This window comes from Juglans regia, chromosome 9 (assembly GCF_001411555.2).
Source record: "Juglans regia cultivar Chandler chromosome 9, Walnut 2.0, whole genome shotgun sequence".
NCBI lineage: Eukaryota > Viridiplantae > Streptophyta > Magnoliopsida > Fagales > Juglandaceae > Juglans > Juglans regia.
The window spans coordinates 22,335,081-22,356,241 of NC_049909.1; the positions used below are offsets into that span (position 1 = coordinate 22,335,081).

General features: G+C 38.0%; 2 protein-coding genes across 10 annotated transcripts; one reads left to right on the forward strand and one right to left on the reverse strand.

Annotated features, from left to right (window-relative positions):
• Positions 1-2,358: 2,358 nt before the first annotated feature.
• On the forward strand, positions 2,359-16,354 carry LOC108992784 (protein SPA1-RELATED 3-like). Of its 7 annotated transcripts, none has more exons than XM_018967459.2 (8): positions 2,359-2,581; positions 3,793-4,857; positions 5,039-5,196; positions 6,134-7,106; positions 7,185-7,331; positions 7,463-7,774; positions 14,920-14,979; positions 15,890-16,354. In XM_018967459.2, exons 2-8 carry the CDS (start codon positions 3,952-3,954, stop codon positions 16,076-16,078), a joined length of 2,745 nt encoding a protein of 914 aa, XP_018823004.2. In that variant the 5' UTR covers positions 2,359-2,581; positions 3,793-3,951; the 3' UTR covers positions 16,079-16,354. The 7 variants fall into 7 exon arrangements, with proteins under 7 accessions (XP_018823004.2, XP_018822990.2, XP_018823013.2 ...); XM_018967445.2 differs by lacking the exon at positions 2,359-2,581 and adding an exon at positions 2,939-3,001; XM_018967437.2 differs by lacking the exon at positions 2,359-2,581 and adding an exon at positions 3,202-3,529 and having other exon boundaries at positions 3,790-4,857.
• Positions 16,355-16,842: 488 nt separating this feature from the next.
• Positions 16,843-20,142, reverse strand: LOC108992838 (beta-glucuronosyltransferase GlcAT14B-like). 3 transcript variants are annotated; one of them, XM_018967527.2, is made up of 5 exons: positions 20,031-20,137; positions 18,628-19,348; positions 18,436-18,511; positions 18,221-18,336; positions 16,843-17,629 (listed from the first exon to the last, which is right to left on the reverse strand). In XM_018967527.2, the coding sequence occupies exons 2-5, from the start codon at positions 19,199-19,201 to the stop codon at positions 17,130-17,132; spliced, it is 1,266 nt and encodes a 421-aa protein (XP_018823072.1). In that variant the 5' UTR covers positions 19,202-19,348; positions 20,031-20,137; the 3' UTR covers positions 16,843-17,129. The 3 variants fall into 3 exon arrangements, with proteins under 3 accessions (XP_018823072.1, XP_018823054.1, XP_035549591.1); XM_018967509.2 differs by having other exon boundaries at positions 18,628-19,385; XM_035693698.1 differs by having other exon boundaries at positions 18,628-20,142.
• Positions 20,143-21,161: the final 1,019 nt, after the last annotated feature.

Sequence of the window (21,161 nt, forward strand, 5' to 3'; positions counted from 1 at the left end):
GATCTTATTTGTTATTATAAGGTGTAGAGTATGTGGAATGCGTTAGCTTTTGTGATGAAAAGAGTAAGATATTGCATCCTCTGCACTCAAGGTACCAAGGTAAATGCTTCCTGTGTAGAGCGCCCCAAACGCTTTTCTTTAGTACTACTGTCTGTAGTGGCCGTCACATTATCCAAACCAAAGAGCATTCAGCGTTTCTGCTGCATTCTTTCATTATTTACCTTTCTTTTTATTTTTTCCCCCTAATTTTGAAGGTAGACCCAGAATCTACCTTGCCAACAGAGTTTACCTTGGATGGTTTCAATCCTTCAGACCTCTTACTCTTATGGCACTGCAACACTGTACTCCCTTGTTGGTTTCCTGACCAAGAACGCTACCTTTTTCCATTGGTAGAGCTCCATATCATTCTAAAGATCCCCAAATTCCTCTAAGCCACTCCCCTTCTCTACCTCTTCCACTAGAGTCCAAGGTGGTGCTTCAGTCCAACAACTCGGCTTCTTGAACCGCTCCAACAATGGCGATCCCAACAACCGTTGTTTGGATGCAATTCAAAACCAAGAGTTGAGGATATCGACGACTATCTTGTTGGTGTGGACGTGAATTTTCTCGCATCTTTGGTTGCAAACAATAATGGCTCCCGCAAACATGAAAAATCCCTGGAGAACGTTGATCTCAAGGTTTGTCTAGACCTATCCCAAGTGTCTTTTGCTGATGAAATGTAGGCTGGGTTCTGTGCATCTACTATTAGGCCCGTTTGGTTGTTAAATTTATCCGAGTCAAATTCAATTCATTCTAATTTTAAGTTAAGTCTAACATTTAAACACTCAACTCTAATATTACTAAATTCATTTCAACTCAAAACTTCTTTAAACTTGAGATTCATAATTTTTTTCAATTCAACATTTCTTTATACGTATGAAACTCACAACCTTTCTCAATGTCTCAAAATACATTTAAACTTATTTTAACATTTAAATATATTTTAAACTCATTTTAAATAGATATCATAAAATTCACTTTATCATTTTAACTCATTAGTATTCATAAAAAATTCATTACTTTAGCAATCATCGAATCTTGATGCTCGAGCTTCGTCTAAACTTTTACTGACAGATATTTTAATGTCAATTTATTATGTCCCCTCCAAGATAAACACCAAAACAGATGGACCAACATGTTCAACGAAAATAATAATTTATTTGAGGAATAAACCCACCTTTTTTTGTCCAGCCAACTTACCATCCGATCCAAGAATGGAAATGCCTTCTTCCCAAACTTCATAATTAATGTAAAAGATATTGGGGTGTTCATCCAAAGATATTTGGTCACTTGGAAGTTGGAATAAAAAATAAAATAAAATAAAATAGACAGTCGTTGCCTCGTTGGTCCATTGGCGTTAAATGGACAGAGTAAAATGGAGATTCCATTGTCACTGTCTCGACTCTCAATAACAGGAACTGGAGCAGATTACAAGAAGACGAGATGTTTTTTTTCCTCTCTTATAAAAATATTTTACAGATAAAAAGTGTACCTTTTTTTAACATGATCATCGAAGTACGTACTCCCACTCCTTTTATTTTATTTTATTTTTTATTACTCATTCGTTAAAATGGATAAAAAAAAAAAAAAATAGATAACATGACATGATTCTAACTATTAAATCTTCATAGATTGATTGACAAATCATCAATAAATAATATTTAAAATAATAAGGTGACAATTTTAATAAGTTAATAACTTAATAGCCATATTTCAATTAAAATTAAAATTTGAATGAAATATATTATCCTTAATTTCCCTATGACTTGAGGAGAATAATAAGTATGCATGTGTAGTATAAGGAGTAATGCTAGTTACAATTTTATCATGTTCATTTTGAAAAAAGTGAGATTTATCATTTAAAAAATAATTTTTTAACACGGGTCTTAGATTTATCTATTTTTTTAAAATGAGTGCACGAGATTTACATATTTTAAGGCTGCAAAATTACAAATATTATTTTTTATATATATATACCCACACGGACAATACGAGTAACCCTAGGTACAAGTCATAAATAGACAAGTCTCGTACAAGTCATTTGTAAAAAAGTGAATCCTACTAACAAAAAATAATTTTTATTTTTTAAGATAGAATCTATTTTTTTACAAGGACTTGTATATAAATTTCTATTTCAAACTTGTAAAAATCATTTCTGCCTACTATTTTCAGCACACCTGTTTGGTGACTCGGAATATGATGTGGGGCATCCACAACCACAAACATTGAAATGAAAAATGAAGTAATTGTGTTGGATACAGTCGAACAGCTTTGCAAATGCAAACAACTAGTAATTGAGTTTGATAAATTGGGTGCATGAACTTGCGAGCTATGAGAAATTGGATTGAAATTCCTTCAAAAAACAAAGCAAATCATCCTGCTCCTCCTGTAGTTTCAAAAGCATTATTTTCCTTCACCAAAAATTCTTGGGCCTTTTTTCCCAGAATCTACCCAATGGAAATAAGCTTTTAACTTTTTTGGCCTTTTATTTTTTCCAGAACGGAAATTGGATCCAAGAAAGATCTTAGTACCGTTGTCAAAGGTAAGTACCGAAACATTTGCTTTGATTGATCAAATTCTGCTACAAGAAAAAGAAAAAGAAAGGGTTATTTAAATACCAACTTTCTCCAGCACTCGCCGGTTGTCTCTGAGAATCTCATAGGAATATAATAATAATAGAAAGTAATATTTAATGAATCTGTATAATCACACTGTTTTGGATTGAGATCCCATTGGAAGTAATAGACATCAGGGAGATATTTCTTTAATGAAATAATTGCTGTTGAGCCGTTCCATTCTGAATCAATCTTTCATTATTGTCTTCGATGTTGGTCCCACATCTTGATTGCACTAGACTAATGCTTTACTTTAGCTCAAACAAGTTGTTTACTGATAATTAGGGTTTCTGACGGGAACCAGGTTTTTCACGTCGGGAAAGCAACTTCCACTTTCTCTGACTCAGGTAACAATTCGGGGATATTTTTTTATTCAATTATTTCCCAAAACTTTACGCATGTAGAAATGTTCAGACGATGCCCCCACAGGTTTGTTTATGTTCAACCTTGTCTCTGTTCCAAACTAGCTTCAGGCCATGGTTGTGCCACGTAGGTGTTTTAGAATAAAGCGGGAAGATAACGAAGAAGTGTGCCTAAAGATTGGCCTCACAACTCACGAGGTTCAAAAAAGGCAATAAAGTAGAAACATTTTTTTGTAGACAATATAGTAGAAATATTTGATAGACACCAATAAGGATACAAAGAATGGGGCCTTGATGTTATTGGGAAGTTGTTTTTTTATTATTATCATTCACAAATGGTCTGTGTTTTTTCTGGGGAGATTTTGTTTTGTCCTTTTGCGTAGTGGGGGGGATTTTTCATTTTTGTGAGGCTGTGGAGCTTCTGAGTGGTGTGATAGTATTGCAACTACAGTTTTTAGTGTGTGGTTCTGTTCGTCAGGTGGCCTAGCCGAAACAGGAGACCCTCCCATGGTGGTACAGGCACCTCTCTCTCTCCTCTCTCTATATATTTCTGAAGATTTCTTTGATGACTATATTGTGGTACTGTTGCTTGTGTTGTATGCCTTAAAAAGCTGAATATAGTTAAATGTGAATATACTGGATAATGAGTATTGTAAAGTATGTTACTTAAAGAGTTTATTGAATACTGTCGAGTAATTGTTGTGGTGGCAACGATGCATGTGTTGTTGGCTGTGCCGAAATTTGTACGCTGATTTATATTACTTTTGTGCCAGCAGGATATTTGTCGTTATGTTTGTCAAGCCGAGGTGTTGATAATGATGAAAGGTTAGGTTTTTCTTATATGCTTGCACCACTGTAATGAGTTACTGATTCAAAATGGTAATGGTGGAAGTGAGCGAGTGTAATAGAAATCGGAGAATACCTCCGTTTCTTGGATGTGTTTGTTCTGGTCTTCATGCAGCTCTAGGTGGATAGTAATGGAGGGTTCATCCGAGTCTGCCTGGCAGAAATCTGATAGTTCTAGGGGATTGAATGTTTCTGGAGTCTCAGACAGGAATCTGAGGCTTCTTCCTGCCAACAGAATTGGCTTCTCAGGTGATGCATGGCATGATTCTGTGTTTGGAACGGATAGAGGTAGGGTTGCGTTGGCTCACACGGATCATCTAAAAAACCAAGGTGGTTCTTTTGGAGTTTGTGAGGATGAGGTAGCACTTAACCGTTTTGTCCATACCATAGAATGGGGTGATGCTAGTTTGAGGGAGTGGTTGGACAAACCAGAACGCTCTGTTGATCTCTTAGAGTGCTTGCACATATTTAGGCAAATTATGGAGATTGTTAACGTAGCACATTCCCAAGGAATTGTTGTTCATAATGTGCGGCCTTCCTGCTTTGTGATGTCCTCTTTCAATCATGTCTCCTTCATTGAGTCTGCATCTTGCTCGGATTCTGGTTCTGATTCTTTGGAAGATGGGACCAACAGTCGAAATGTGGAGGCTAAGAATTCATCCTTTTCGTTGCCCTATGATGGGAATCAACAAAGAAGCAACCTAGGAAGTGAAGATTTTCGATCCGTTACAGCACCAACTAATGCCCTATCAGACACTGCTTGTGTGCAGTCAAGTTCAGTCTACACAGCACGCGTATCATTAACAGAACAGAGTGAAGAAAATAAAGACAGAGATAGGGGGAAAGTTGAAGCTGCAGAAGAAAAGAAGCAACCATTTCCAATGAAACAGATATTGCTCATGGAGATCAATTGGTACACAAGCCCCGAGGAGGTTGAGGGTTCTCCAAGTTCCTGTGCTTCAGACATTTATCGGCTGGGGGTTCTTCTCTTTGAGGTTCATAAGAAAAAAGATTCTCAAACTTCCTATTAACTATTCAAATTGAAAAAGGATTTTCAATTTCTATTGCATTTATTTCATTTTTGTACGTAGAAGTGGGAGTTCAGTTGAAGTTATACTGCTCATTTATGCTTCTTTTTCTTATGTAGCCTAATATGAAAGTTCTAATTGTGACCAGTTATTCTGTCCATTTAGCTCGAGAGAAGAAAAAGGTAGAACTATGTCTAGTCTGAGACATCGAGTTCTTCCACCTCAATTGTTGCTGAAGTGGCCAAAAGAAGCTTCATTTTGCTTATGGTTACTGCACCCTGAGCCGAGTATTCGGCCAAAAATAAGGTAATCTCTTCCTACAAAATGCCTTTTTAGCCATGCTTTTTTTTAATAACATAGCACCTTGACTATATGAAAGTAGATACAAGGTGAAGACTTTTCAAATTGGAGATACAAAGAAAATCGGTTTTATATGCTATATGATATATAATTATATAACAAAATATTTGATGCATTAATGTTTAAAGAAATGTGACTGGAGTTGACTTTTAAAGAAAATATGAACTAACTCAGTCTTAAAGAGTCGTACTAGAGTTACCGATCGAAAAGAAAATTATAAAAAGTTGTTGTAAAAGAGTTTATACTTGTGATGGTGTGGGAAGGGGTAATAGATTGGGGAAGATAATCCCAGAATAAATATTACTAGAAGTTATAAGACGTTTGCTTGTAAATTATCTAGATGGACGATGTTGGATTGCTTTTGGGGAAGAATTCTCTATTTTGAGGAATAGCTTGATTGATTTTAAATTAAATAGTTACCTACTTATATGGTATATCAAGTTTCTATCAACTGCCTTGGTGAATAGAGAATTTTGGCTAATTGAAATCCTTGTGTAAGTAATCTGAATGTAAGTGATTGTCACACATATTTTGTTGCATCTGTTTTTTTTTATTAGTATTATTATTTTGCATTCCTATTTAACTACTGTCTTTTTTCTTTTTTTTAATAATAACTACTACTTTTTAATTGATGTTTTAATATGATTGCCTTATTAGTTTCTTTACTGATAAAGTAATCAATGAGAGGAATAACTTTCGTAGTCTTCATTTATTTTTCCATTGCATTTCAGAAATCCCTCCCTATCTTCCCAGGTATTCTACTCATAATTTGATTCTGTTGACTTATTGCTTTCAAATCATTGGTGGTTAAGAAGAATCATACTGGCATTTAAAGACATTTTTATGTGTAATGTTCACAGTCTTACTTTGTCACATGTAACAGCGAGTTGTTACAGAGCGAGTTCCTGAATGAACCAAGGCTTGATTTCAAAGAACGTGAAGCAGCAGGTGTGCTTAGAGAAAGAACAGAGGAGCAGGAGTTGTTGCTGGAATTCCTTTTGCTTATTCAACAAAGAAAACAGGAAGCTGTTAATAAGTTGCAAGACACTGTTTCCTTTTTGTGTTCTGATGTGGAAGAAGCAATGAAGCAGAAAACAATTCTTAGGAAAAAAAGTGGTTCATGCCCAGAACTGGGGAAAAATGATTATTTGATTTCAAGTCCCCCATCAATGAATATTGTTGATAGTGATGATTCTACTAGCTTGGGGTCTAGAAAACGATTTAGACCAGGACTGAAGATTCACAACACAGAGGAATGTGATGATAATCTCGATGATGGTCTGAAGTCAGATACACTCAGTGGCAATAGTGAAATCTTTCTTTCAAGAAGATCTCGGTTAATGAAAGACTTCAAGAAACTGGAGTCTGCATACTTTTTGACAAGATGCAGGCCAATCAAGCCCTCAGGGAAACCAGTGAGCAGGCACTCGCCAATAAGTAGTGATGGTAAGGGGTCTATTGTTGTAACTGAGAGGAGTTCCGCTAATAATTTGGTACCGAAAGATCAGTCAAGCGAGGGTAGACAAAGTGGCTGGATTAATCCATTCCTTGAAGGGTTGTGCAAGTATCTATCCTTCAGTAAGTTAAAAGTTAAGGCAGACTTGAAGCAAGGGGATCTGTTAAATTCTTCAAATCTAGTATGTTCTCTCAGTTTCGATCGAGACGGACAGTTTTTTGCTACTGCTGGTGTAAATAAGAAAATTAAAGTATTTGAATGTGACACGATCATAGATGAAGATCGTGACATCCACTATCCCGTAGTTGAAATGGCTAGTGGGTCAAAGCTAAGCAGTATATGTTGGAACAGTTATATCAAAAGCCAGATTGCTTCAAGTAACTTTGAAGGTGTTGTGCAGGTAATTTAAGCCTTCAATTCTATTCCATTCTTCTGCTTTATATTTCTTTATAGTAAGTCAGTTAAATGTCATGTTCAGTTATGGGATGTTGCAAGAAGTCAATCACTGATGGAAATGAGAGAGCATGAGAGGCGTGTATGGTCCATAGACTTCTCATCAGCAGATCCAACAATGTTGGCCAGTGGGAGCGATGATGGTTCTGTTAAGCTATGGAGCATCAATCAGGCAATTCTATTTTTGCACTTGGTGGATGTCAGCTTTGAAACTAAACGTACTGCAGTCATATCATTGCATGCTGTGTATATTTACTTCTGGATGTGTGATGAGTTTTTCTCTTACCTGGGTATCTACTGCAGGGAGCCAGTATTGGTACCATCAAAGCAAAGGCGAATGTCTGCTGTGTTCAGTTTCCCTTGGATTCTGGTCGTTCCCTTGCATTTGGTTCGGCAGATCACAGAATTTATTACTATGATCTCCGTAACCTCAGAACTCCTCTCTGCACATTAATTGGACACAACAAAACCGTGAGTTACGTCAAATTTGTTGATGCAATGAATATTGTTTCTGCATCCACGGATAACACTCTGAAGCTCTGGGACTTGTCAATGTGCGCTTCTCGGGTTATTGACACTCCGCTTCAATCATTAACAGGGCACATGAATGTAAAGGTACATTCACTTGTCATTCTATGCTAGGCATCTCTTTTCATATATAACGAAATATTATTTCATCAAGGTCTATTCCATTTCTAGTACACTCTTAATTTTCAATTATCTTGTTCTGTCATTATTAAATGATTAGGTGGAGCAAGCAATTTATAAAATCATCAAAGACGGAAAAAAAGATCTAATCACTTTATTTAACTATAAAAAACTTTTGGTCAATATGTGCAACCTCTAGTGCACTTGGATTGTGCCCCTAGCGCTTTTAAAATGCGGTACCTTTTCTTAAAAACAGTGGGTCAATAAACATAAGTTTTGGTGCAAGAAACATTAATATTGGTGTTTATTGACCAACCTTATCACTGAAATTCCTGAAATCCTCAAAGTGCTGCACCAACATTGATCCCCAAAACTTGTGATTCTCCTTCCTTATTTTTATCCTAAATATTTTCAATGAAAGCCTCAATTGACGTATAGTGTATTTACTGAATGGATATCATATTTTCGAAAAGAGTAGGCCATGCTAGAAGCGTAAATTGTTTTTCCTACCATAAAAATTGAGTGTGCCTCTATATACATTGGTGATTGTTATCCAAGGAACCAATGCACTCAGGCCCGCAAAAAGTCTACAATTTTTTTTTTTATCGGTAATCAAGAAATTTTATTCATAATAATAGGCAAAACCCAAGTACACAGGGAGTATACATGAGAATTATCTAACTATAGTTTACAACTTAAAGTAGAAAGTCATGGACATTAAGTCCGTTACAAACAATGGCCCCCACCCAAGAAAACAATGTTTTAAAGAAAGAGACTTTCAGCTCCTCCCTTGTTCTCTCATGGTTTTCGAAACTTCTATCATTTCGCTCCTGCCAAATACACCAACACATACATATGGGGACCATTTTCCAAATTGCTGTAACTTGTGAATTTCCTCGGAGGCCTCTCCAGCATGCTAGAAAATCCACCAATCTACGGGGCATGACCCATGATAATCCAAGTCCTATAAAAAAATCAGCCCTCATGGTCCTGGCCACCTCGCAATGTAGAAACAAATGGTCAACTGATTCACCATCTTTTTTACACATGCACCACCGGTCCAATACCATTAACCGACGTCTCCTTAGGTTATCTATGGTGAGAATTTTGCCCAATGCTGCTGTCCAAACAAAAAATGCTACTTTTGAAGGAGCTTTGATCTGCCAGATGCTCTTCCATGGGAATATGGGCATGCCTAGGCTCAATAAAACTTTGTGAAATGATTTGACCGTGAATTTACCTTTCTTGGAATGGCTTTAAAACATCCTGTCCGTAGTACCCTCGGTCATACGTACAGAATACAGTGTCGTATATAAGTCTGTGATAACCTCCAACTCCCAGTCTTGGGCTGTCCTAGTGAAGTCCACATTCCATTGAGGGGAGCCACTAGAAAAAGCCAAAAGATCCACTATTGCTGCATCCTTTAGTTGTGCTAGCTCAAATATGACAGGGAAAGTGTCTTTGAGACATCGTTCACCGCACCATTTATCATGCCAAAATCTGACGCGAGAGCCGTCACCCACTACAATCACCCACTACAATATGTGGATGTCTCCTGAAAGTCTCCCAATCCTTCATAATGTTTTTCCACAAATCCACACCATGTGTGCCGTGTACCTCATTCGAGCACCAACCACCCCATGCCTCCCCAACCTGTGCAACTATGACAGACTTCCACAAGGCCCCCCTTTTTTGTTGGTATCGCCATAACCATTCACCCAATAGGGTTGGTTGAACTTTGTCAAGTTACGAATCCTCAATCCACCCCTAGAAAATGGAGTGCACACCATGGACCAATTACCCAGATGGAACTTGAACTCGTCCCCCAAACCACTCTACAAGAAATCGCGTTGTAGCTTCTCAATACGGTTGACAATCTTTGCTGGGAGTAGGAACAGAGACAAAAAATAGGTGGGGAGGTTAGAGAGAGTACTTTTAATCAATGTGAGCCAATCACCTTTAGATAAATACAGCCTTTTCCAAGATGCTAAACTGCGCTCCACCTTTTCAATCACAACATTCCAAATTTGCGTTGATTTGAAGGAAGCACCAAAGGGTAAGCCAAGATACTGAAGAGGTAAAGATGATACCTTACATCCCAAGAGAGAGGCTAGAGCCACCGCTTCGGGAACATTTCCCACCGGTACCAATTCAGACTTTGAGAGATTCACTCTCAAACCCGAAACGGCTTCAAAACAAAGAAGTAAGGCCCTCAAAAACTGGATATGCCCAAGGTTTGCAGTGCGGGAAACCAAATAAACCCCGCCTCCCATAAATGAACCGCACAATTGTACCTCACATTGTGTCTTTATCTTGAAAAATGATATATTAAAGAAGAATCCTCAGTAGTCGGTACAACAACTATACCTTTTTGTCCTTGTTCCCCTCTTTTTTTCCTTCTAAATTGTGTTTGATGTCGCCTTTTGCTTCGTTTTCTTTATAAGTTCATATATATGCACGTAACAACTAGAGATGGAGAACTTTATAGGCTAGCTAGCTCTTGATCTTTTTCTTGAGAACTGCACAATTGAAGAGGTACAAAGAAAGCAAAAATACGTTTTTGTTTTGCCATAGCCATCTTTGCAGTGTTGGTGCGGGAGATTTGGGTAATCTCTTTCGCGTAGCATAGGGAAAAAAAATACTACACTAGTTATTTGATTATTTTTTTATCTTTTTCTTGAGAACCGCACAATTGAAGAGGTACAGAGAAAGCAAAAATACGTTTTTGTTCTGCCATAGCAGTCTTTGCAGTGCTGGTGCGGTAGATTTGGGTAATCTCTTTCGCGTAACATTGGGAAAAAGAAATCCGGAAAAAAAAGGGTTCAACCCGGAATCCGGAATAAACCCATATTCATCTGGGTTTCGGCCCAGGTCTGACCCAGGCTAACCTGGGCCGGAACCTTGAAACCGGGGTTCCGGTTTGGATATACCCGAATTCCCATGCCGAAACCTAGATGAACAGTCCTAAAGATGGGAGTTCTCAAGTGTTGGACCAAGTATATGTACCTCCCGTTAGTGGGATATCCATAAGTGCCTGTTCTGAAATGAAGTCAGAAAATTCCCTCATAGCGGGTGTGATGTGGGATGTACCTAACCTTTTACTTAGGAAACAAGATACATTGAAATCACCCCCTATACAACTTGGTAACTCCCACCAACTAAGAAGTCCCGCCAATTCTTCCCACATTGATCTTCTTTCCGTGTCAATATTAGGGCCGTAGACTCCTGCAAATGCCCATCGGAACCCATCTTTTATATTTACAAAGGAGCAAGCCACAGTGAAATCACTCACAAATTCCTCTAATATTTCCACCATTTTTTTGTCGAACATGATAAGAACACCACCCGATGCACCTTTATAAGGTAGATACGACCACCCAACATGATGGTCTCTCCACAAACTTCGAACTATTTGCCTTGTAATTAATTCTAACTTGGTCTCCTGTGAGCAAATGATATCACCCTGCCATTGTCGAAGTTCGTTCCTGACTTGGAACCGTTTGGCCTGCTCGTTTAGCCCCTTACGTTTCATGATATAATTTTTGGCTTCATATCGGAACCATCATTGCCCTTCCCTTAAGACGCGCTCGGCTAGAGCTTCGCTCCTCTCCGCTCCCTCATCGTTCATTGCCCACGTAAGCCTCTTGAGTTCTCTTTCTCTTTTTTTGTCAAAAAAAGTGAGGGATCAGCTTTGGCTTGTTCATGTCCAGCTTCAATAGCTGTGAGTAATGCCAAAAATTCATCTTCAAAACCCTCACATGTAATCCCAACAAAATGTTTGATCTCCATGGCTTTTTGAATTACCCAATTTGACACCCTCGGATGAAACGAGTTCAATGGAATAGGTTTTGTCCCCTCAACAGAGCATCTGCCCCTCGCTACATCCTTCCCCCTTTCAACCATCATCTCTACTCCACTTGTAGACTCACATAGTACCAGAGCCCCTTCCATTGCAACTTCCTCTGAGTTATCCAGGCTTCCCGCACTATCAGGGTCAACAGATATGGATTTTTCGGTAGCTAAAGAGGATTCTGGGGCCTTTAACGGTTTTTGGGCAGCTAAGGAAAGTTTTGTTGGCCCAGAGGTCGCCGCTGGAATGTTCTGTGGCTTCTCAGTGTTCCAACCCTCCCAACAGCTCACCCATTCTCTCCTTTGTAAGATGTTGTGGTAACTCTACATTCGCCGGCGTCGGTGACGTCGCTATCACAACCGTTATGGTGGTAGGCAACGTCGCACCCTTCTATGCCTCTCCATTGGACATTGACCCTCCCGATGACACAAGATCCAGTTGCATAGCCTCTTCAAACCGCAAGCTCACTCCCGACGCAAGGTTTTCGGTGCAGAGGTTACTAGAGATAGCCCCTAAAGTTGCCGGCAACGAGCCGTCGATGTTGGGCTGTTGTCGCTATTGATGGACCATTGCCGGCGATGGGATAGTCCCTTGCAGGCTGTCATTGGGTTGTTGCCGTTGTTGGGGCTGGCAGCTCAATGGGACCAGCTAAGGATGTGGAGCCTTTCTCCAAGGAAGGCCCAATCCTTTTAAGACGCCAACTCATTTTGGGTTGGGCTTGGCGTGTCCGGCCCAAGCCCACTCCCATCTTCACTCTTGATTTCAGCCTTGACCCAGACCCAGAATGGCCTAGGCCCAAGCCCAAGCCCAGCCTAGGAATGAAATCCCAATCCACATTACCTATAAGTGCTTCGATAGCCTTCTTCAAACAACAGAGCTCCTCCTTCATGCCAACCAGCTCCTCCTTCATCCCAAAGAGTACCTTTTGCCCCTCACTTTCCCCTGCACAGGCATCGGGCAGACCACCTCCAACTATATTAGGTATAGAGTTTCGACCAACCCACCCTACCAAAGGACGCTTCCCTGCTCCCCATTTCTTTTTGTCATTTTCTCCATTTTGTGAAGCCAAAACCTGTCCTGTACCACCATGCACCACCACCCTACTTCCTACTCTACCACCAGCACCACTACCTGCCTCAGTGTATGACTTAGCTTGCCCACCCACCTCTTTCCCCTTCCCACCACCCTGAACCACCACTGGAACCTTGGAAAGGCAAGATAAAGCATGCTTCATCTCCATGGACAACTTTTCCACCCGTCCTTCCATCCCTGTCGGGAACACAAGCAGGCCTTGACGCCCATTACCACCAAATTTAGTAACTTCCAAGTAGCGTCCAAAAGCATTAGCATGCCGGTGAGCAACTATTGCCAAAGACCCAACCTGAAAAGTCTTGAAAAAATACTTTCTTCCCTCCGAAAGGTAGCATTCGTCCACCGTGTTTGCCAGCCAACGAGCGCTAGAAAGGCCGAAAACCATCTCCTTCATAACCTTCCTGCCTCTTTCAGTAATACGGAAGAAATTTCCCCCCTCTAATGATAATATGAAAACCTTAGGTTCTATTAATAAGCGTTTTAAGTAGCCCATCTTAAACCAGAACTAAAACAGACCCAGGAAAAGCTAATGGGATGATGATTCCAGTGTAGATCACCAGAAGGGATCACCCATGGTAGAACTGTACAGAGAGAAAATAGAAAATGTAAGGAGAGAAGGCAAACTCCAAGAAAATCATATAAAAATAAAAGAAAATAAATTAAATTAAAAAAACCCGCAAAAACTCTACAATTAAGCATGCTTGGTTGGGGATAATTCTAGGATGAGTAATTTTCTGAGAAGTTCTAATGTTGTACCACTCCTTTGGGCCCTTTTGGTACAATACTAAAAGTCTAGGATTTTCAAAGCGAGTCTACTGGTTTTGTTATTGACCATCCATGGACCATCGAAGAAAAATAGTCCACTATTCTAGTCCTTAACAGTGGCCACTTCTTGTGACGCTAAGTTTGGATCTAGCCAAATCTTCCCTCTCCTGGATCTACGTTAATTATTCTAATTGCAAATTTTTTGAGATTTTACATGGAGCTTGAATCATAGAGGGGCGGTATCTTGCTGTTTGTTTTTTGTCAAGAAGCCAATAGTCCGATATTGTCTTCTATTGGCTTTGACAGAGCTTAATGATATCTTATACTCATGGAAGCATATTTGGTCTGTTTTCAATATCCTAACATCAGATAAATTAAACCATTAAATTTACTTGTCTGTCAATTTAAACTTTCAGAATAAATAATGAGTTAATATGTATTAAAGCAGATGCCCTAAGTTTGAATCTTGACTCCTAACTTTTCCCTTGTTTTAATTAAATATTTCACTTGTTGCACTCATGTATTAGAACATAAATTAAACAATCAAATTGACCTCTTCCCATCAATTTAAACTTTCGGGAAAAATAGTTATTTGGCCTCTAAAGAGCTGCTTTAGAGTGTATTATGACCCTTGACAATCTTGTCGAGAAAGTTCTTCCATCTCAACTGGTATGTCACTTTTAAGCAGGATGTGGAGACAAGGAATCATAATTTTCTTCAGTATTTGCTCACTTGAGCCCTTTAGATTTTTTTTTCAAATTTATTTTTATTTAAAGCACTAGTTCGCGAGGGTCTTTGTATCGGTGTCATAATTTCAAGAGGAAACAATACGGTAGTTGCATTATTTTCATATGTCCTGCGTGCAAATATTATTGAGTAATTCTACATACAACCGTGAAGTGCGTAACCGCCGCGTAATCGCTTTGAAAAAGAGTGGAGTCCACTATTAAAAAATTAATTTTTTTCATGTGGGTCCCATGTTTTATTCATTTTTTTCAAAGCGATTACGCGACGGTTACGCAATTCACGGTTGTAAGTATATTTTCTCAATATTATTTCTTCTCCCTAACTGTTTGCATGATTGTGATACATCAACTATGGTGGTTTCTTCAGTTTTTTCTGATTTTGTACTTTTGGGGCTAGAAGTTGCAAATGCCCGTTCCTCAGAATTGTTAAAAATGTACTTACCCAAAGGGGTATAGACATATAGCTTGTGATGTCACCCTAATCAATGGTCACTCATCAAGGTGTTGGCTGATTAATGCAAAGCTATATTAAGCATGAAAATACTAAGTATGACACATATTTGGAGTATGAAGTTAGCCCTCAACTCTGGCCACTAACATGTACTGCCCAAAGCATTGCCTCGAATACTTCTAACCTTCAACTTGATTCCTTGTTGCAGAATTTCGTTGGTTTGTCAGTTTCTGATGGTTACATTGCTACTGGTTCAGAGACAAATGAGGTACTTAATGTATTATCTTGGTTATTAATTCGACAAACATGTTTTGATTTCCTTGCTTTTGCCATGTTCTTCACATTAATGTGGTGAAGGGGAGCTTTTCCTTCTCCTTATGATCTGGGAAACCAAAGTCTCTCATTGTGTTCACTGTGTATTGTTTTTAAGTTGCATTAGCATTTAAGTATTGGGTACATTGCTGGTGTGATTTCTAGAGGAAAAAAAAAAAAAAAAAAATCATGCCCAGCACCGTTTATAAATAACAAGTCTATTTTTTATGTGCCTTGCAATGATAGTCCGTCAGAAAAGAGGGTCCAAGCCTGTGACAGTTACTTTGTTCTCCAATTCCTGGAATCACATATTAAAATTGTCTGCTGTACACATCTGCTGCTTGTATTTCCATGCAATAAGTCACCAATCCTAGTTAGAAACTCATGCTGTTTACTAGTAGTCACAACAATGCTCATAAGATGTCATTTTGGTGGAGGTTGTCTCTATCTAAAGCTTTTATGATGATTAAACCCAATTCGGGTTGAAAATTAAGTTTGCTAGCTGCAGAACTCATTAGCATCTCCTTTCTCCCTACATTCATCGTGACAAGCAAAATTTCTTGTAATCATCAACGATGTTTCTTCTTCCATACCGAAATATCATGTTGCTTTGGCCACTGCAATCTATAATAGAACATACCATCCAAGAAAAGGACTCTCACGGGTCTTTTTTTTGTTTTTTTCAGTTTTATTAAAATTTGCATCAGAGATCTGCAGGGTGAGGCAGATAAGAGCCAAAGTGGCTGCTTATTTCCTAGCAGTAGTTGTTTAGTTCTGTTATCAGATTACATTTATGGACGCAATCTTATCCATGCATTTGTTCTTGAATTGTGCTAGTTTACAGCTAGTTATGTTCTTTGGCTCAGGTGTTCATCTACCACAAAGCTTTCCCCATGCCTGCATTGTCATTCAAGTTTGACAACACAGACCCACTGTCCGGCCACGAAGTGGGTGATGCTGCACAGTTCATTTCTTCTGTTTGTTGGCGCGGTCAGTCCTCAACCTTAGTTGCTGCAAATTCTGCTGGGAATATCAAAATTTTGGAGATGGTTTAATTTGGTCCAAATCATTCACAATTCTTAGGAAAAGGATAGACGTGTAGGGCAGAGACACGAGGTTAAAGAATCTTACGCCAAAGAAACTTGTGTAGCCAAGACAGGCTTTTAAATGTCCTAGGAGCTCGATGATTCCGAGCAACTTGGGAAAATTTTGGCATTAGATCATAATAGCGGATATGGTTTTACCTGAAGAGTGAGGATGGTCTTTTTCAATTGTAATTTGTAATGCAGATAAAATTTCAAAGAATAGGAAAATGTATAAAATTGGTATAATATGAATTTATAACAGATATTCAAATACATCATTTTTTTTTTCTTCTTCTTTAATATCCCAAGAAAGCAAGTACAATTCTTCCAATATGGAGGACATATCCACCAGCCATAGATGGAAGGTCTTTGGTAAAACAACTTTTTTTGTACATTTGCATTGTATTGAGATTCTCTGGAGTCGTGGACTTTGGTAGATTCCAACCATTACGTTCAAGTCTAACCGTTGGATGGTGATAGATGGATACATATACGCAATCTTAATCGTCAGACCTTAACGCATGATGCTATTTGATAGCTTGTTATAATTGAAAATTGCATTAGCATGAGTGCTACACATGTAAGTACATATTGAGTTCTGGTTTTCAAAATTGTTGTCTTTAATAACTAATGGAATTAAAATCTAGAAAAATCTAACCACTGTACGATGAAACTTACAATTCCAAAAAACATGGAGTGTGTTGGTTGAAAAGTACAGCCAAAAGACTCAAAAATTGAAAGAAAAAAAAAATCATACTAAAAATGTGTAATAGTTCAACATAATCAGAGCCTATTAGTGGAAAGATAACCGTGGCAACAAGTTATGGCTATGCTCATAACTACACTAATATGCCTTCAAATCTAACAAGAACGAGGTCATGGCTGCATCTACAGCATTAAAGTTCTTCATCTTGGTGGACATATTTACTTGCTTTAGTTTGGCTTGTAGAGGTCTTTCTTACTATTATATTTTCCCTGTAGGGTCTTTCCACATCTGCAAGCAAGAAAGTTCTACAAAATCCTATTTGCACTGATTTTGACCGAACTTAGCCTTCAGTGCTAGCCTAGCTACAAGGCGGCGAAGCCTTTGAGCTCTCGGGCTTGGCTTGAGCTTGCTCAGATTCCCAACCTTGGAACATTTGGGATTACCGGAGCACCAACCACCAGGGGTGAAGCTCCCATTCTTGCGCCTTAGTAAATCCTTATCAATCTTATCCAACACTGGGTCAGCTTGTTTGAATTTTCGAGCAAATGCAGCACCACTACCAATCATCTTGTTTGTGTCATTAAGGGAAAGGGTGTGAGGGTGCTGTCTGGGGGGGTTATCCCAAGAAATGTAGTGCAAGTCATGGTTGGCTGCAGTCTGTGCAAACTTGGGCACATTGCATATGACGGTCTGAAAATAGCCCTCAGGGGAGGAGACGAAATTTGTGTAGTACATGAGAAGGGTTCTTGGCAAATTATCCCAACCCCAGATGCAATACTCTACAAATGACCGTGACAGAACCATCCATGCCGAACCTGCAACAAAAATTCATATTATGAATGTTACCTAATGGCACACCAGGGGACAGAAAATAGATTGCCAATGCAGGTTTAGGCAAATTCTATCTGTGCTTTAATTGTAAGGGGAAAAAAAAGAACAAGAGGAAAACAGGAGGCATGCTATTAAGAAGCACCAAACCTAACGTGGAAATGTTCAGATTTAAATTTGCCCCAAATTAAAAAAATATAACCTACCATCAGAGCGTCTGAAACTTTAATAAATGAAGATGTTTAGAACATTCACTGTGATACAGGCTACAAACGTAAAAACTAAGAACTAGTAACCAGATGGGTTTTTTGTCATAGTTCGAATTTGAACATGAATTCCTCCCAAAAGCACCAAAAAAATAATATTATTCCAGTAGAAGTCGATCTACTTTAAAAAATCTTACAGATAGATTCAAATCCCATAAATTGGTCACAGTTGACTCAACTCAGATATACAGGGTTTTACTGATACTCTCATGAAATAAAACTTTAAATGTGTTTGTAATGAATCAGACATCAGTGGACAATCATGGAGAATACAAAAGGTTTTAATAAAACATGGGTGCAAAGAACTCTAACCTGTAAATAATTTAAAAGCTGTTGGCAAAGTTCTTTTGGGATTGACCCAGAAGACATCTGATTTGTTTGACAAGTATAGCCCAGGATCTATCATCAAAGGCATTGCACGCTTGTCCCTGCAAAACACAGTCAAATATAGAAAAATTTGTGAGTATATTGTGTGAAGGTGTTATTGTGTGGCATGTGTGTTAGAGAGAGAGGAAGAGGGAGCTCACTCCTTCCAACCTAGCTGGCTTGTGTGCTCAATGAAATTAAGGTTTCGATTTAAAGTTGAGAATGCGTAAAGAAGATCTGCATAAAATTAAAAAAACAGTTCAACAAAACATATTGCATTCCTCACACTAAATAACAACCGTAGCAATATTAATTATAACACCATAAATTTGACTTCAATGATATGTACTGACCATCTTGAGTCACAAGAGGATAATCAGAAGCACTGAGGTTGATAAACCAATCCCAATCCTTACTCCTTTTGAGAAGAATGGCGCAAGCATGAAGAGTATTAGCAACCATAGTGGGTCCTCTATAAGTGACCATATTAGCTTTGGCAATCATGTAAACATTTTCAACCTTAACAAAAATCGGTTCTTTTTCCACTCGAGAGGCGAGCTCCAACCTCTCCTCTGCTGGCGCCTCAAGATCCAAATGAACAACATACTGGTTTCTTGGATGATAAAGTGCATGAAGAGTTCTCCAAAGCTTTTCCAAATCACCTTTTGATCCAGAAATCAGATATGCAAATCGAGGAATTGTTGGGCCAGTAGGAGGGGGTGGAGATTGTGAAACCTTTGATTCGGCAAAAATTGGGCTTGTTTGATTTGTAGCTAAGCGAGAAGGAAAATTTGAAAAGATTGAATTTATTGTGTGTAGTGAAAAAACAAGACCCATGTTGAAGGTAGTGGCCAGAAGAAATATGCATATGAGAGAACTTATGACAAGAGGAAATAGCCATCTCTTCTCCATGTTTAGGGACCCCATTAACAAGCCTTATCATGGGTTCCAAGCAATTTCCTTGCTCAATTCATATAACAGATCAGAATGACAAAAGACTATTAAACCGAGCTGTTGAACTCGGATCACTAACCTCTTCAAAAATATTCCGGATTTTGGACTTCAAAAAAATAGCTGTCGAATCAAAACCCAATATTGAAGCCAAGTAAAACTGGAGATTGGAGGTAAATCAAGAATTGAAACAATAACCAACCAAGAGAAAGAATTATTAAAAAACCTAAAGGGTTAACCAATGAAGATAGAGAAGGGGAGATGAAAAAGAATATATATCAGAAGAGACAGCCAGGGCACATCAAGAAAATCGTCAGTAGGAAACGAAAAAAAACACTTGCCAAATTCTTTGCTGTCAATGAGCTACTAACTATACAATTTCCAGACAAGTCCACTCATAGTGACAATAGTAGCAAAAATTCAAAATATAATCTTTGCAAAGGAAAGCTTATTTTCTTACTTGGGACATTGGCCCCAATCATAGATTTCCATATCCAACAGCAGAATATTAATTAATTGCATAAAATCAGCAAAATACTTCTACGGAACAACCAAATGAAGCAAATATAATGCCGATGAAACGAAACCCAGATCAGAAATTTCACGTCTTCAAATCTTTCGACGAAAAAAATAACAAAAGAAGATAGAGAGAAGCTAAACTTTACGTAATACAGACCAATATAGCCGAGCATTAAGCTCGGAAAAAATGAAAGTAAACCAATATAACTGACATCAGAACAGAGAAAGAACACAACGCAAATCAAGGAACGAGAGACAGACAAAAATCCAGAGCGAGAGAAATTACTCGTGATGTGAGAAGCGTAACGCCGTAACCTGTTTTGGATAACACAAATCGAAAAACACGGCGTTTGCGCACGTTGGAGAGAGAGAGAGAGAGAGAATGAGAGACAGGTATCGATTTTAGCACTACAAAGATGAGAAAGTCCTTAATAAAGCGAACAACTTCTCGGATCTCTTTCGCGCACAAACGTGTTTGCAACGACAAAAAATTAAATGAAATATAAAATAATTAATCTTTTTTTTTTAATAAAGGGAACTGTAAACACAACACATTGCTTCTTCATTCGTTTCCTGTTACCGTTTTGTTTTTCTCGTCTGTTCTTTCTTTAATTTCCTTTCTTTAAAAAAAAAAAACTTGTTTTGTTTGGTTGTAGCTCATTGTTGTAGGGAGTTAAAAAGGTCCTATCTCGTTACAGTTTTACAAGTTTTTAACGTTCAAAAAACGAAAATCAGAGTTTGTTGAGAAATTACAAAAGATTAACAATGTTGGAGATGTTGTCGGACTCTTATTTCTGGAGCCAATACAAAACAGAGAAACGCATGACCGTACATTAAAATCTTTAAAGCCCGCATTAACCGATATCCATCCATGCACGTTCATAAACGAAGCTTCATTGAAGTGCACATTAACTTGCCATTTCTGCAAACATTCTGTGGGAAATTTGGATTAACCCATTTGTAATTAGAAATGAATTGAGATAGTTTTAGAATAGTTAAATAAAATATTATTAGAATATTATTTTTAATATTGTTATTATTTTAAAATTTAAAAAAATTAAATTATTTATTATATTTTATATAAAAATTAAAAAAATCGTAATTATGAGTTCAGATTAGTTCTGAATCCAAATAAGGGTTTCTTTATTTTCATACCCATCGCTTCTTTCATTGTTGATAAAATCTAGTTATCAATTGATAAAGATGGATACATGCATTTACATTAATTAGAAGCAACATCAAGATCATAGAAATCAGGGTACTTGTGCCACCTATGAATAGACTTGGTTGTTATGTAATTTTCATATATATAAGAAATACTTTAAATATAAATAAATTATATAAAAAAATATTCACAAACTGACGTATTTTATATAATCTGATAAATTATAAAATTATTTTTAATATGAAATAAATT

Coding starts and splice junctions, on each gene's coding strand:
- LOC108992784 (XM_018967459.2), top strand. CDS start 3,952: ATGTGTTTGTTCTGGTCTTCATGCAGCTCTAGGTGGATAGTAATGGAG. Junction 4,858..5,038: donor TGGGGGTTCTTCTCTTTGAG/GTTCATAAGAAA, acceptor AATTGTGACCAG/TTATTCTGTCCATTTAGCTC. Junction 7,107..7,184: donor ACTTTGAAGGTGTTGTGCAG/GTAATTTAAGCC, acceptor TGTCATGTTCAG/TTATGGGATGTTGCAAGAAG.
- LOC108992838 (XM_035693698.1), bottom strand. CDS start 19,201: ATGGGGTCCCTAAACATGGAGAAGAGATGGCTATTTCCTCTTGTCATA. Junction 18,512..18,627: donor TCCTCTTGTGACTCAAGATG/GTCAGTACATAT, acceptor AATTTTATGCAG/ATCTTCTTTACGCATTCTCA. Junction 18,337..18,435: donor AGCCAGCTAGGTTGGAAGGA/GTGAGCTCCCTC, acceptor TGTGTTTTGCAG/GGACAAGCGTGCAATGCCTT.